General features: G+C 42.4%; 1 protein-coding gene across 4 annotated transcripts in view; it reads left to right on the top strand.

The window, feature by feature from the left end:
* Positions 1 to 14,169, top strand: part of znf516 (zinc finger protein 516) — a 46,310-nt gene extending 32,141 nt beyond the window's left edge. For 2 of the 4 annotated variants that reach the window (XM_038712055.1, XM_038712054.1), the window contains exons 3-5: positions 258 to 1,607; positions 4,977 to 5,081; positions 10,227 to 14,169. In XM_038712055.1, the coding sequence (XP_038567983.1) occupies positions 258 to 1,607; positions 4,977 to 5,081; positions 10,227 to 10,426 (1,655 nt within the window). In that variant the 3' untranslated portion in view covers positions 10,427 to 14,169. Of the gene's footprint in view, positions 1 to 257; positions 1,608 to 4,976; positions 5,082 to 7,122; positions 7,194 to 10,226 lie in introns of all 4 variants that reach the window. The other 2 variants (XM_038712056.1, XM_038712057.1) reach the window with 2 other exon arrangements.
* The last annotated feature ends 287 nt before the right edge of the window (positions 14,170 to 14,456 follow it).

Here is a 14,456-nt window from a genome sequence, read left to right as displayed (position 1 = left end):
TAGGAGAAATAGTTTTATTTTGGTATACATTTTTACATGTAAAATATGATGTGGGAATACTGGTCAATACTGCAGCCTAGTGGGTGTTTACCAAAACTACATCTAGATAGAACTTTTGTTGTTGTATCCAGATCTGGCACAGTGAACTGATGTAATGAGCTCTTATTTATAGCTGGTAGTAGAGAAGAGGAAATGTAGATGCTCTAGATTTTGTTTGCAGTTACTGAACTTTATGTTGTCATTCATTTTCCCAACAGATGAGAAGCCTTACACCTGCAGCCTTTGTGACTTTGTCACCACAGAGTTGAAGACCTACTCGACTCATGTTCGTGTTCAACACCCAGCTGCCCCCGATCATAGACCCAGCCCTATTCCCAGCCCTAGCTCCAGCTCAGACGGACGCACCCCCAGTGGTTATCCCAAGCTGAAGAAAGCTCTTCTTCAGGGGTTGAACAACTCTGCATCCCCTCCTGCCTACATTTCAGCTCGAGCCTCCCCACTCGATTCCAGCATGACCCCTGTGGATCTATGTGTGAGGGCTGAGGGCTACAGGGGCATAGCCTCCCTAAACCTGGACAGGAAGGGCCTCCCTAACCACAAGTGCTCCTTTTGCTCACACACCACCCGCTACCCAGAGGTGCTCTGGATGCACCAGACGGTGGCTCACCGCATTAACAGCAGTAGCTCCAATCTTGCTCCTAAATGGGCCCTGAAAAACAGCTCCAAGGGCTCCAGGGATAACTTATTATCCTCCAGGAGACGTACTGGTCCCCCACCAGTCCTGGAGGGAAAGGAGTGTCCTCTGCTGCCTCCACTGACGCATGCCCAACGCACACGGCCCCCAACAAACTCCAGCGAGGTTGTAAAGAAGAGCAGGCCAGCCAGTCATGCCACCACACCATCATCCTCCTCTTCTACCCCTTCCTCCTCGTTCTCCAGGGGCTCTTCATCCACCTCAGGCACCCAAGCTGGGAGAGTCCCCGTCCGGCCAATCAGCAACACCAGCAGCAGCACCAGCAGCACCAGCAGCAGTGTCAGACACACAGAGGACCAGAGTCATCAGTCTCGCTTCAGACCCAAAGTGGATATCTACCCTCGGGGAGGCTCTTTGTCTTCCTCCAGGTCCTTGGAGAAGAGCACTGGCGCCCCCTCACATTCCTCAGCCCCAAGCTCCAGCTCTGCTGCTGTATCCAGGATTGCTGACCGCTATTTGATGCCTCAAGAGGGGCTGGGCTTCATGCTTTCCAGCAAGCATGGCCTAGCAGAGTACAGCCGAGCTAGGGGTTCCCCTCATCAGCCGCTTCCCAACTCCCACAGCCAGGGCCGGGCTAACGTTAGGAGGCCCAGCACAATCACCGCCAACCATAGCTCCACAGCAGGACACAACTACGGAGCCTCCCAGGCACATGGAGGCACTCTGCAAAATTCCTCCTCCTCCACTTCTTCTTTGCCTTCAGAGGATCGTGGAGATGCGAAGCAGGAGCCAATCGCAGAGACACCAGAGATGCCAAGTGACATCCTCAGCTTCTTCAAAAACTACAGCCCCCATGAACTGGCTAACCTCTATCACCGCTGGGGTGCAGCCAATGCACTGCTGGATCCCACTGGTAGGGAGCAATTTATGTTTCATTTTTTTGGACTGATTTACATATGTGTTTGTTAAAATTTGTAGCAACACAATGCAAATTGTCTTTCTTGTTAGTTTGTAATACCATCAATGTCTGGCTAAACCATGAAAACCCACACCCACAGTCACATAGATGAACACACGGATGAACCATATTCAAGCGGGTATACACACCTCTCTCTCTCACATTAGGTCGCCATCTGGCAAAAAGTGATTGACAGACACACAAACTGCACCATTCTGACAAGCTTTTGAATAATGAAGAAGACGTCCATTCAATGGGCACACGTGTGCTGAGTTAGGATAAAAATCCTTATCTGGGGCAGCATGTGTCTGTGCATGTGTGTCCATATGTGCTTGGGTTTTTAGATGCGAAAGGAGCGTGTGTGTGTGTGTGTGTTGTTTTTTTTTTTACTGTGAAAGACGTGAGAGAACCTTTGCTACTCTCAGGTCTGCGAGGCATGCCTACTCTCCAGCTCTACTCTCCCAGAAAGCTGTCACAAACTGTTTAGGTCACGGCTCTGCCTGACGAGAGACTCGCACAGATGCGAATGGAGGGAGGCAAAACAGAGAGAGAGAGAGAGCATAAGAGGTAAAGAGAGAGATGAGACAGAATAATTACCCCACCAGCTGCTTTGGAAATGGTCATTACTGAACATTCACATTATTTGCCCATTTTCAGTTGTGTCTCTAAGGTCAAGTGGGGCTGTTTGGAGCCAGGGGTCAAAGACAACAGCCCCAGAGCAGACGCATGACATCGCTGTCACCCGTCCAGGCGCATATCGTCACGATCCGCCTTAGCCCTTTGAGTCACATGCTATAAAGTGACCTTTTTTGAGCAACTGAGTCTTTCTCCCATTTCTCTCTGTAATATGTGTATGAGTGTGTGTGTGTCTGCTTGTGTTTTCCGTCCAGCTCTGTCTTGTCTTTCATTAGTGCATCAGTGAGAAGGGCTGGCGGCCCAGAGTAGAAGTAGAGTATCCAGAGGCCAGCAGTCGGGCTGCCAGAGACGCTCTCTGTCACCTCCTCCGCCTTCCTGTACTGCTTGTCCTGCTGTGTCCCTCCAACACCCCCCTCACTTGCCACACACAGACACACACACACACACAACTATTGGGCACTGCCCAGGTATATACCAACCTCAGTGCTTGTGGGGTTATTGCGTCTGCTGGGGGTTTGTGTGGTAAGTGCCCCCCTCGCTGAAAGCACCCCCAAACCCCCAGGCCTGTTATCTGTCAGCAAGATGGGTCACAAGAGTGCATGTGTATGTGTGTGTGTGTGTGTAGTGGTCACAATGTCATTAAATGGATCTAGCCATCTTTAAATGCTTTTTTCTCTTGCTGCTGTCCCTGTGACTCCAGCTGCCCTGACCACATTCATATGCACACCAGACATGATTATAACATGACTGACATGACTAAAATGTTAGTGGATTTATAAAAATGTATGACTAAAAAAAAATAAATAAAAATATAAATAAATGACTGTCTTCATATACAGTCATTCTAGTTCTCATCATCATGTAACAACAGGTTTCTTTATGCTGAGGGGCCACTCTTTTAGCCACTCATTATGCAATGCATCTTCTTTGTCAAAAACAGTAGACCTTCATGTCCCTTATCAATTCATTTCCTGGTGGCATCTTTTACTGCCTCTTTATAGTTCCAGAACTCTCAGTAACTACGTTGAGTTACAAATTGTCTGGGTTTGCCAGTTGTTCTTTTTTTGTAGCGTTAACGAGATTTAAAAATACTGATGATATATTGGTCAACAGTATGTTTCTTTTTACATGAGCACATTTTACAATGAAAAATCCACTTAAAAGTGCTCTCTGGTAGTCAAACTTTGTCATGGTAACACTATTTCTAAATAACTTCAAACGTAGTTTGCGGTAACATTTCTGTACCGCAATTTCTTGCTTTTAATGGCATATACACCAATACCATACATCTGCACTATGCTAAAACTGGCTAATATATGGGCTGACTTGGGCTGGTTTAATCTTTTCATCACCTCCACTAACAAACTCTTCTGTCATGTCACTTGACAGGATTTATGAACTTTGAAGTCATCAAAAATTAACAAGTTTCTTCTTGAAGGCCTTTAACATGAAGCTGACTTGTTCATGTAATGGGAGTGTTGTCGTGTCTTTGTGTGTGTGTGTGTGTGTGCGTGCCAGTGTGCGCCACAGCCTATGCATCACTTTCCTCCCTTGGACCACACATGTATACAACTCTTGAAACACATACACATGCAGACACACACACCTGACATGTGACACACGGGCAGCGGAGCGGGCACATCACAGCCGGGGCGTTTTAATTGCCTGTAATTTATGCGGTGTGTGTGTGCTGTGTGTGTCTGGCTGTCAGCTTCTGAGATGATGCTGTGTGACAGCTGCAGTGCAGCCCCTGGAGCTAGCCGCTCATAATGACACATTAGACATACTAATGATGCCTGCGCGTGGTCCACTACTAACGCTGCCTACCTCCACCGCTCCGGCCAGGCTCTGTGCTTATGTACACCCACTCACTTACTGACCTTTATGTCTTCATTCAATCTCTGCAAACACTGCTGCCTGAAAATGTCTTCTGCCTTGGAATAAACTGATGCTGATTTCCATCTTTTCCAGTCTTCTTCTCAGAAAAAAGTAACATGTGAAATCTCATATGGCAATTCAAACTAAGCATATGTGATTTTGTAACTTTTTATTGTATTTTCCTTGTTAAAACATTTGAAACTGTCAATTGTCTTTTGGTGTATGAGATATACGCCAAAAAGTGCTTATGTTTTGAATTCACCTTTCTTGAATGGCATTGTTCAAAGCTCAAAACTGTCAGTCCAAAACACCTGATCAAGACCAAATTTGGCAAAACTTTATCTGATGAGATAAAAGTTGGTGCAACAAGAAAGAAAATCTTTGAATTTCACAATATGGATATTCAAAGTTGCTTCAGCTCACCTGTGGTCTAAGAATACATGCTCTAAAATAGTACTCTATGGTGAGCAGAAATACATTTTTGGGCTTCTTGAGGGCACTATATAATGCATAAAAGAATCTCAGAATTCAGAAACTCAAATTAAATGGTGGATAGTAAAGATAGATTTCATGCACCTCATGATATAGAGTGGGATTTTGGACACAGCCCATGTCATCTTCGGGGCCTTTAAATACAAATTTGTTGACTTAAAGTGAATTGAAGTTCTAGAACCCTTTTTAACACAACAGCATCTGCTAACAGTACATCCCAAACATTTTTACTGTAATATGAGGAACCTGTGATGTTTTGTTGAGTTGCTGTTAAGTGATTAGTTTAATTGTATGTTTCACTTTCCTGTGTGTGATCAGGCATGCTGAGGTCTCTCATGCGGCAGGGACAGTATTTCTGTCATGAGTGCGGGAAGAGTTTCAGTCAGCCCAGCCACCTGCGCACTCATATGAGATCCCATACAGGTAAATACAGCCGTGAGGCAGTGACCCACACACACACAGGTTTTGTTGAAACTGGCTTTACTTACTGATCGTTGGGGTCCCACAGATTCCACTGCTTTATGTGAAAAAATTATCATAATAATAATAATTGCAGGATTAACCATTTTCCCTTCACATATTCTTGTCTTTTCTTCTGACCCTATTAAACCCTGATTTGTAGAAAAGTATTTAAGTGTTAACCCTTCCATCTACCACTACTGAGCTTGCACATTTACTTAATTTACTTAATTTACATTGTTAAGTATGTTTTTTGTACATTTAAATAGGACCCTGGGTCTGCAGGGCCCCAAACAGAACAATGAGGTTAAAGAGGGCTGACAGTAAGTGCTTTAATGTGAGTTTTAAAGTCATGTGCAACAACTAACAGGGATTTTGGATGAAAAATGGACAAAACAGTACACATAAACTATAAATTGATTTAAAAGGAAAAGGTATGACAGATACAGACAAACAACCTCAGCCAAGACGAAACAGCCAAGACTATTTAGTACACTGTATGTAAGTAAAGTCCAGCATCCTGCTTTTAACTTGTAGAACAACCTTATGAGCTACTTGTTATTCATGTATTAATAGATGTTCCAATTTCTTTGGCCACTCGTTCAACAGTCACGCATTCCTGTGCCACCTGTGCACACACACACATCAACACCCTCGCAGCAATTTATTTACCCAGAAACACTCACATGAGATATAGAGAATATATGCATGGGGATTCACATTCTCAACAATATTTCATCATCTGACTCTCCATACGTCCGCTATGTTCCTGCATTCTCCAAAATAAATCAAAACAGATCTTTTTGTTCAGCTGAGTGTAACAGCTAGTCTGTGAGTTCTTCCCCGCCCTGGGCCGGGCAGCTGTCTCTATTTTTTAAACTGAAACATGATTTGCTCCAGATACTGACCTCTGACAAATTGTATACATTATTAATCACATGTCAATTAGAGAGAGGGAATTGCGCATTCTAATGAAGCAGAACAGCATTTGTCCACACCAGCCTTATGAATCCATTTACATGCGTCCCGATGTCATTCACTAAACAGCTTGATTTAGACACAGTGCCTTTTTCCTCTTCTTTTCCTTAGTGTGGTTTCCTCTCCTCCCTAGTTTCCTTGCCTAACCTATCTCTTGTCCTCTATCTGTTTCCTCTCATCTCACCCTTTCTCATCTCATCTGCTTTCATCTATTGTTTTGGGTCGTCTGGCTTTTCCTTCTCTCCTCTTCCTCTTGCTTTTCCTTTCTTGTCTCCTCTCACTTTTTCTCCGTCCCATTTCCTCTTTCCTTTCCTCCTTTCTCGCCTCTCATCTTACCTTTTCTCCCCTCCTCTACCTCTTTCTTTTCCTTTTTTTCTTCTCTTTTGTCTCCTCTCCTGTCCTCTTCTGTTAATCTGCCTTCTTCGGTTCTCCATTCCACCACCTCTTCCCTCTCCTGTCCTGTCCTGTCCATCAACCGGGCTGGCAGTGATCACAGTAGACAGTGAGATAAGTAGCTTCTTTATAGAGAGTGTGAATGATATGTGGCACAGCCAGTGATTCTAAGTGACAGAGGCCAAATGGTAAGTGATGCAGTGCTCAGCTTCCCCCAAGCCGTATTGTAAACACACACACCGCATTAACACACACACACACGCCCATGCATAGGGTCTGTAAACACTCGCCGTGGCTGTAATAAATGTTGTCACCGACGGTTGTCTTCAGCATAGACGTGCACACGCAGAAAAGGCCAGCCACCCCGAGGCCTCTATTAACATGCGTCATATTAAATCACTGACTAGCCTCGACTAGGTTCCATCATCACCATCATCATCATCATCACCATCATCATCATCACAGCCAGCTCCCCTCCATTAGCAAGGGTGCTGGTGGCAAACTCTACTGTGTGCGGGAGCTGGTGTGTGTGTGGGGGTAATGCTTATGTCGATCTGGTAGAGCTTTTAACCAAATGCCCTCCTCCCCTCCTCCTCCTCCCCTCCTCCTCCCCCTCCTCCTTCTCCTCTCACAGTTGGGTTTGATTTTAATGGACTCCACAGAGGTACTGACGCTCACACCACCGCTTCTGAAGCTCCCAAACAAGTATGTGGCAAGATGGCCAGCTAACCACTGGGCTCCCTCATCGCTTCTGCATGTTTCTTATTATTATTGTCTCACCTCTGCATGTGTGTGTCTGTGTCAGTCTCACCCCCCCCCATTCTTTTGCAAGTGTTTTATATATTTTTTGTGTAACAGTCACATGTGCCACCCCTCTGCACCTGGCATTAACACCTGGCATTCTCACATGCTGCTGGATCACACCTGAAATTAGCGTGTTTATCCAGTATAAATATCACAGTTGTCTCATTGAAAAGCTTCTGTTTTGCTTTGAGAACTTAATTTATGGTGACTTTTATGTTTTAATTACGCTTGGAAGGTTGGTGGCTTTTTTATTAACTGAGAAAAAGCAACCTGCCACTTAAATTTCCCCTCAATCTCTTCTTGGATAAAGTCAGAAGCACATTGTTTTTTGTAGTTGTTTAGTTGTTCTTTTTTCACCTAACTGTCAATACCCAAGTCATATTTCCCTTTGTCTTGCCAAATTGCAGGAACTTTCAATACATAATTGCATCATTTGTTATACAAGTGTGGTTTTGAATTTGCCTGCACTGAATTTACAGCTTTAATTATATACAACCAAAGGTAATTTAGACCTTTCTGGCTCTACAGAACATTTGGAGTTCATTTCTCCATTGTATTTGCTTCTTTCTTTAACAAATTGACACTCAAAAGCAATTCAGCATATAACCACAACGTCATACAAGCAGTTTATAAAAACTCTTCAAAATGCAAGTCAATCAATTCACTTCAATGACCACATAGCTAAACTGGTGGGATTTCATTCACAACAGTGAATTTTCTGTCTCGTGGAATTTTTGGTTGTTATCATTTTCTGTTTCTGGCTTATCTGGAATGTACATCCAAAGCAGCTAGCAGTTAGCAAGAGGAGTCCTACGTGCAGACATTTGTAGCTGCAGTGTTCTGAAAACTACAGTCAAAGCATTCAACTGTTAGTTAAGTAATAACAATTAGATTGGTTTCTATGTTGGGTGTGATTCTCTCGATGCATAGCTGCAGTGCAACACGAGGAAAGAAATATGACATGGCTCTGCTTTTCAGCTGCAAGTAACAACTTATCTAGCACTAGGCGTTGTTTTTTTTTTTAAATGACAGTTGAGACTTTGACCTGCACTCTGCAATGTGTTTCAGCTGGAAATGTCTCCGTAGGGTAAAGATGCATGGCTTAACATACAGAGGAGCTCCATCTAGAAGAACTTCATCAACAAATTACCATCATGTCATTTCTAGGAATTGGAGTGTGGAAAGATCATAGCATTGAGGCTCCAGAATCAAAGATAGAGACTTAAACCATTAAACTAAAACCATTGTTAGGATAAATCAATTAGTTGATTGACTGAAATAGTATTGGCATCTATTTGATTCTATTAATCTATTCTATTCTATCCAGTCTATTAATTTATCATTTTAGGTCACTTTTCAAGCAAAAAAGACAAAAATCCACTGCTTCCAGCTCCACTGCTTTATATCATAGTAAATTGAATATCTTTAGGTTTTGGACTGTTGGTCAGACAATATAAGACAGATGATGACATTAATCTGTGGTTTAAGAAATTGTGATGACATCTCGGATATTTTATAGACCAATTAGTCAATTAAATGAGAAAGTAAGTGGCAAATTAACCAATAATGAAAATAATTGCTACTTCCGTATTAGAAGCAAGAAACAACAAAGTTGAGGATAACCACTTTGGGTTTTAACACAAGCTTGTAACAAACTTAAAGAATTGCAAATGCATTCGTAGTTTGTTGAATGTCTTTTCAGAGTTTTCAGAGTTAGTTACAGAGACAAGCATTGAGGCAGCGGGAACAGAGGAGTAAATCTGTTCGGCTTTGACATTCGGAGAGAGCTGGGTTCTACGCGCTGCGCCTCCATCTTAATTAATCACACACATCACACACTCCCACACCCACCATGGACTCAGATTTACCACACACTATGAATGATGGGAGCAGCCGCGGCAGAGGGGTCCAATTAGATGTAGTGTTGACGCTGCTTTACGGTGACGATAACCTTTAGTATAATGTAGTGCACCGGTTCCGTCAGCGATGTTTCCTCGCAGGACGGTGTCGTGGAGGTTCTCGCTTTCCTCTCACGTCTCACCCTCACCATCTCTCCAGCTGATTTCTTTTTGTGTGTGTGTGTTTTGTTTTTTTTGATTTTTATATGATTAATTATACCTTTTTTTTTGTTTTTATCCCTCTCTCTCTCTCTCACCCCAACCCCCATTTATTTCTCTCTGTTGTGTTTCTGATGATGTATGATAACAGCTATATTTCCTTGTTTCTTCTTTAGGGAGAAGGGTGCGGGAGGGGCACGGGTAGTCATTTGTTTTCCCGCTTTGATACTCTTCCATTTATCAAAATGATAATTAGGTGCAATTAAATGGCAATCTCATTTGTTTTGTTCAGGTGTGTGTTGCTTATTATTATGTTTTTTTTGTTTTTTTTTTACATTTTTGCCGAGGTGTCTGTGCCATTGTAGGTCAGTCTAATTAGAAGAGGGGGTATAGGGTGTGTGTGGAATCAGTTTGAGTGTTGGAGCATAGGGTGGCCCGGGTGATTGAGGGAATTACATGGAGACAAAAGTAGGACTGTTCAGACAGGGGATGTGTGGCACGCTTCTCCATATGGCAGGGAATGGAAAGGTTAGTCCATCTTGATCAGGAAAGCGAAGCAAAAGTTAACTTTTTAAGTGAAATTAGGTGTAAAAAATGTAATGCTGCGCATGACCTGCATAATGTTTCCCCGTTTCTAGTTGAATGCCATTGTGTGTCTTGGTTTATGTTTGTCTGTGTGTTCGCTTGTTTCTCCCCCTTTTTTTGTTCCGAACGCAGCGATTCTCATCTACATCTATGTCGTTGTGTCTTGTTATATCCCCTTTATTTTCAAAATTCTCTAAAAAGTCTTGTCCTCTCCAAATCCTATGTACGATGTCCTCTCTGTCCTCCACTTGACCTTTCAACTAAATGTATGTAATCTGTGTGTGCTCCTCAGGGGAGAGGCCATTCTGCTGCCGGCTCTGCCCATACCGAGCCTCTCAGAAAGGGAACCTAAAGACGCACGTCCAGAGTGTCCACAACATGCCTTTTGACAACAGCCAGTACCCAGACACAAGAAGCTTGTTACTGAGCCAGGAGGAGCGGGGAGCGCTGGCTGCCAAACACCCACCACCACAACAACAACAACAACAATAACAACAACAACAACAACAGTAGACCATCTGAAAGACCAGGGTCTGGGACCAGACAAGTCAGGGAATCACACAACCTGAAAACACCATTAAACATCAGAGGACTGGAAGTAGGACTCCTCTCCACCTATCATCCTTTAATGACCTTAGAAGAATTAGAATTTTCTACAATGAAGTCTCTTGTAGTTTTTTGGAAGATTTTTCTTTTTGTAAATTAGAGTTGGTTAAAGCTGTGCTAGGTAATTTTAAATCACAATGTGAGGTTGCGGCAGAGACGAGTTGTCTTATAGAAAGGATTTCTGGTGAAATTCTGCGGTTAGAAATTCAGGTGTCAGGTGTGCACACAGGCGGGACATTTTCTCCACGCAGAAGAAATTAGTGAAATAAGTGTCACCTGAGCAGGAAAGGCTGGACTCACCAACGATCGACCTGTTGCTTCTCTTGCTCTTCTTCGATATGATGGTTAGCAAAAATGAGCAAATTGTCTATAGTTTACATCACCTTAAAGGATTTCTGAATATAGAAGCCCTCAAAATTCAAAGAGTTACCTCTTGCTGCCATTTTGGAGGTACCAACAAGCGACGTTGCCTAGTGCAGCTTTACAAGAAAAGCAAAGTTTTTATGAAAAGAAGCGGAAAAACTGAACTTGAATGCAACTGCTAGCATTTTAATCAAGGACTGTCTCTGTGGCATTGCATGGCTGTTGTAGTTCCCCCCCCCCCCATTTAAGCTTTATTGTATAAGAATTTGTGCATTCCTCAGGACACCAATCTTTAGAGATGAGATGAGAGAGAAGAGGCTCTGCAATTCATCACCAGTCAACTGACACACTGCAAGTTCATTTCCTCTGGGTCAAGTCATGAAGAGGAAGACTTGCATCTGTGTGTGTGTGTGTGTGAGTGAGTGAGTGAGTGTGTGTGTGTGTGTGTGTGTGTTTCTGCGTGCACAAGTGTGTTAAACTCACTACCCTCCACTCCAGTGTATAATATTAGGAGTGCAGTGACCACTCTGAGGCTGTGTAGCTGATGATTAGAAGGAGAGCGAGAGAGAGAGAGAGGTAGGATTGAAAAGAGAGAGAGAGAGAGAGAACGCTAATGGGAGTATCTGCTTTAGTGCTCATTAAAAAGAGTGTGCGTTTTTAATAGCCAATATAAATGAACGTACCATTTTTTATGGTCATTCAATTATTGTCCATTTAAGAGGAAGGGACTCAGTGGAGGCAGTTTTCCTCCATAACTCCTTCATATTAGGGAGTGTTTCTGACACTTCTGACTTTGAATTAGACTGACTCCAAAACAGTGGGAATGACAGGCTCGGCTGTAGATTGCACAGACTAAAATTCCAGCATGTGCAAGTACTTGCAAGAAAGAATATGGTACTGCTAGTGTTAGCCAGCAAATATGCATTGGTTTCATATTGCTAATGGGCAACACTGACTTTTTGGCCTGTTGGTCTCTATTACCCAGTATGTTATGAAAGCTTTGGTACCAAAACCAGTCAAGTCTCTTTGGTAGAAAGCCTGTCAGTAGCACAGAATACATCCAAAACCAATATAATCTGAGGGGTCACGAGATACTCAACCAGATAGGGGAGAATCAAAAACATACTTCTACACAAAATTAGGTTTTGTCCTTTACTAACCATTCTCTTTTTCTTATGTATATTATAATTACAATTATTATGTTTTACACATTCAGGTTTCAAAAAAAGTACTCAGATTAAACAATTTTTAACAAATGAGAAATTCGAACCACATGCAAGCCTTTTCCCCTTTTCCAGTCTAAGCGCGAAGCTAACTGGGTGCTAGCTGTAGACTCACATTTATTGAACCGACATGAAAGTGGTGTTGATCCTCCTGTCTAACTCTTGGCAAAAAATTAATAAATGTATTTCCCCAAATGTCACAACATTTTCCTTTTAAAACCAGCAGGTTTGTAAAATACTTAGAATGGACATATGATTCAACACGCCCACTGTATATTGGCATGCTCGTTCGACAGAACAAACAACCAGAGATGCAGAGCTGACTTTGTGACCAAAAACATTTAAGCAGACTAATCAACCAAGCTCCCATGGCATCAGTCTAATTTCTTTAATGGTGATGTGAAGATTTGCATTCTAGGAGGCGAGAGAGAGGAGGTCTGAGAGAGAGAGCAGCCACAGGTCAGGAGGTCAGGCTTCCTGAGAGTTCAGGTATGAATACACGAGATGGAAACGTTATATTGAATTGTAGAGCCGTCACAGCCTTAACACAGGTGTGTGTGAGAGTGTGCAGTGATGCGTCTGTATGTGCATTCTTTTCAAACCTCTCCATACTACATAAGAGGCTGACTGACTTCTGTGTACTCCAGTCTCCCTCTAGATGCTTTGTATACTAGCCTACCTCTTTTGCAATGAAAGCCTGCTTGAAGTTCATTGGCTGGCATGAGGCGGGGGACTGTGCTTTGCTTGGAGGAGATGTATCCCTGGGCTTGGTTTTCTCTCCACAACGGCCTCCATGATTGATAAAGCCAGGCTTGGGAAAAGAAGTAGAAGAGTAGAGCAAGGGTAGAACGGAGGATTTGTGGAGACATTTTTGTACGCATCAAATCAAAATTCAAACCAGTTAAAGATTACAGAGCATACGGAGTACTGTACTTCCCGTCTACTTTGGGACCGCAGTAGTTTTTACATGATGATTAAATGGTTGATTTACCAGTGGGTTGTTGAGTTATGCATACAATACTGTGTGCTTGAATATGCCTAATAACACACAAATGTGTATATTGAAGATGTGTGTAGTGAAATACTTGAAACGGATACTCTAGCCTTTGAGGTAGTGTAGTACTAATACCAATGTTGTACAGAATTCCCTTTAAGATTTACTCCTCAGTTATGAATTTGTACTCCCAAGTGTGACTTAGAAAAACTATGAAGCAGGAGTGAGTGTATGTAATATAAACTGTATATCTGTAATCCACTCTTACCAAACCATTATATACAGCGGTAGAAACCAAATGGCATTACTAGTGCACTTAGACTAGGTTACTGCTTTAACCGTTCTCATTTTGTCCAATTCTAGCTAAGGTTTCTTTGAGAATGTCTTTTTAATGGTGCCGGCTAACGCTCTTCAATGTCATTTCTGGTTTAGAGGCTTTTTGTTAGAGTCCATAGATTTTAATAACAAATGATTTGTTCTGTGATGGCTGTGTAGCACAGCTTTTTAGTTATGTTTCCTCATGGAAAGTTTGATAATGCTAGGTGCAGCAGTGCTTATTTTTTCATAAAGATGTAAGAGTGTGTTTTTAGTCTTTCTCTTTGCTAAACTGTAGGATTTGTTCAGTAGCTAGTCATGGCTGCCCTCCCAGAGGGGCTGGCAGGTGTTGTTCTTTTCTCTTTGGTTGAGTTTTTATCATGCCTCTTAAGTTGTATTATTTGTGTTCGTTTTTATTATTATTTGTTATGAACTTCATGATTAATTTACCTTAGACATTATTATTCAAAATGTATTTGGTTGATATCTGTATTTATTATCACTTCAAAAAGGATAAGAGGATAGAGGCAGACAGGAGCGTTTGTTTAATTTGATTTTTCTGGGTTGTTTTTGTTTTTATACTGTGTAGTTTTCATGCCTGCAAGCCGATGTGAAAGCTCTACCTCGTCTGAGCCATTCTCAGTTCTGTTACACTTTTGTACATCATTTCAAAAAGATGTAATGTCATGTCCACAATAAAGACACGCAAAATGGCACCTGTTGGCGCTGTTTCATCTGGTTTTGCTTGTTTGTTTTAAATTTACCTCAGCCACTGTGACTGAACACATCCAAGTTTAGATGAAAAAGCTTCACAGATTCGCAGTTTGCAAAATTTTCTCTTTCTCTCACTGCCTGCGTGAAATGTACAAAGAACCATGCAGTGCACTGTCAAAACTGAGCATATTTTGTATTCTTCTGTGTCTCCCACACGACTTATTCTTGCCATGGTCACTAACTGTCATCAGCTGTTACTGTCAGCACTGTGCACACAAGTTCTACTGGTATATCACTCCTAAATATT

The sequence above is a fragment of the Micropterus salmoides genome, unplaced genomic scaffold, assembly GCF_014851395.1.
Source record: "Micropterus salmoides isolate LMB-PRFRI ecotype aquatic unplaced genomic scaffold, ASM1485139v1 Ms_hic_scaffold_11, whole genome shotgun sequence".
Taxonomy (NCBI): Eukaryota; Metazoa; Chordata; class Actinopteri; order Centrarchiformes; family Centrarchidae; genus Micropterus; species Micropterus salmoides.
The sequence above is the reverse complement of the archived record's forward strand: the minus strand, read 5'-3'. Positions and strand labels throughout refer to the sequence as shown.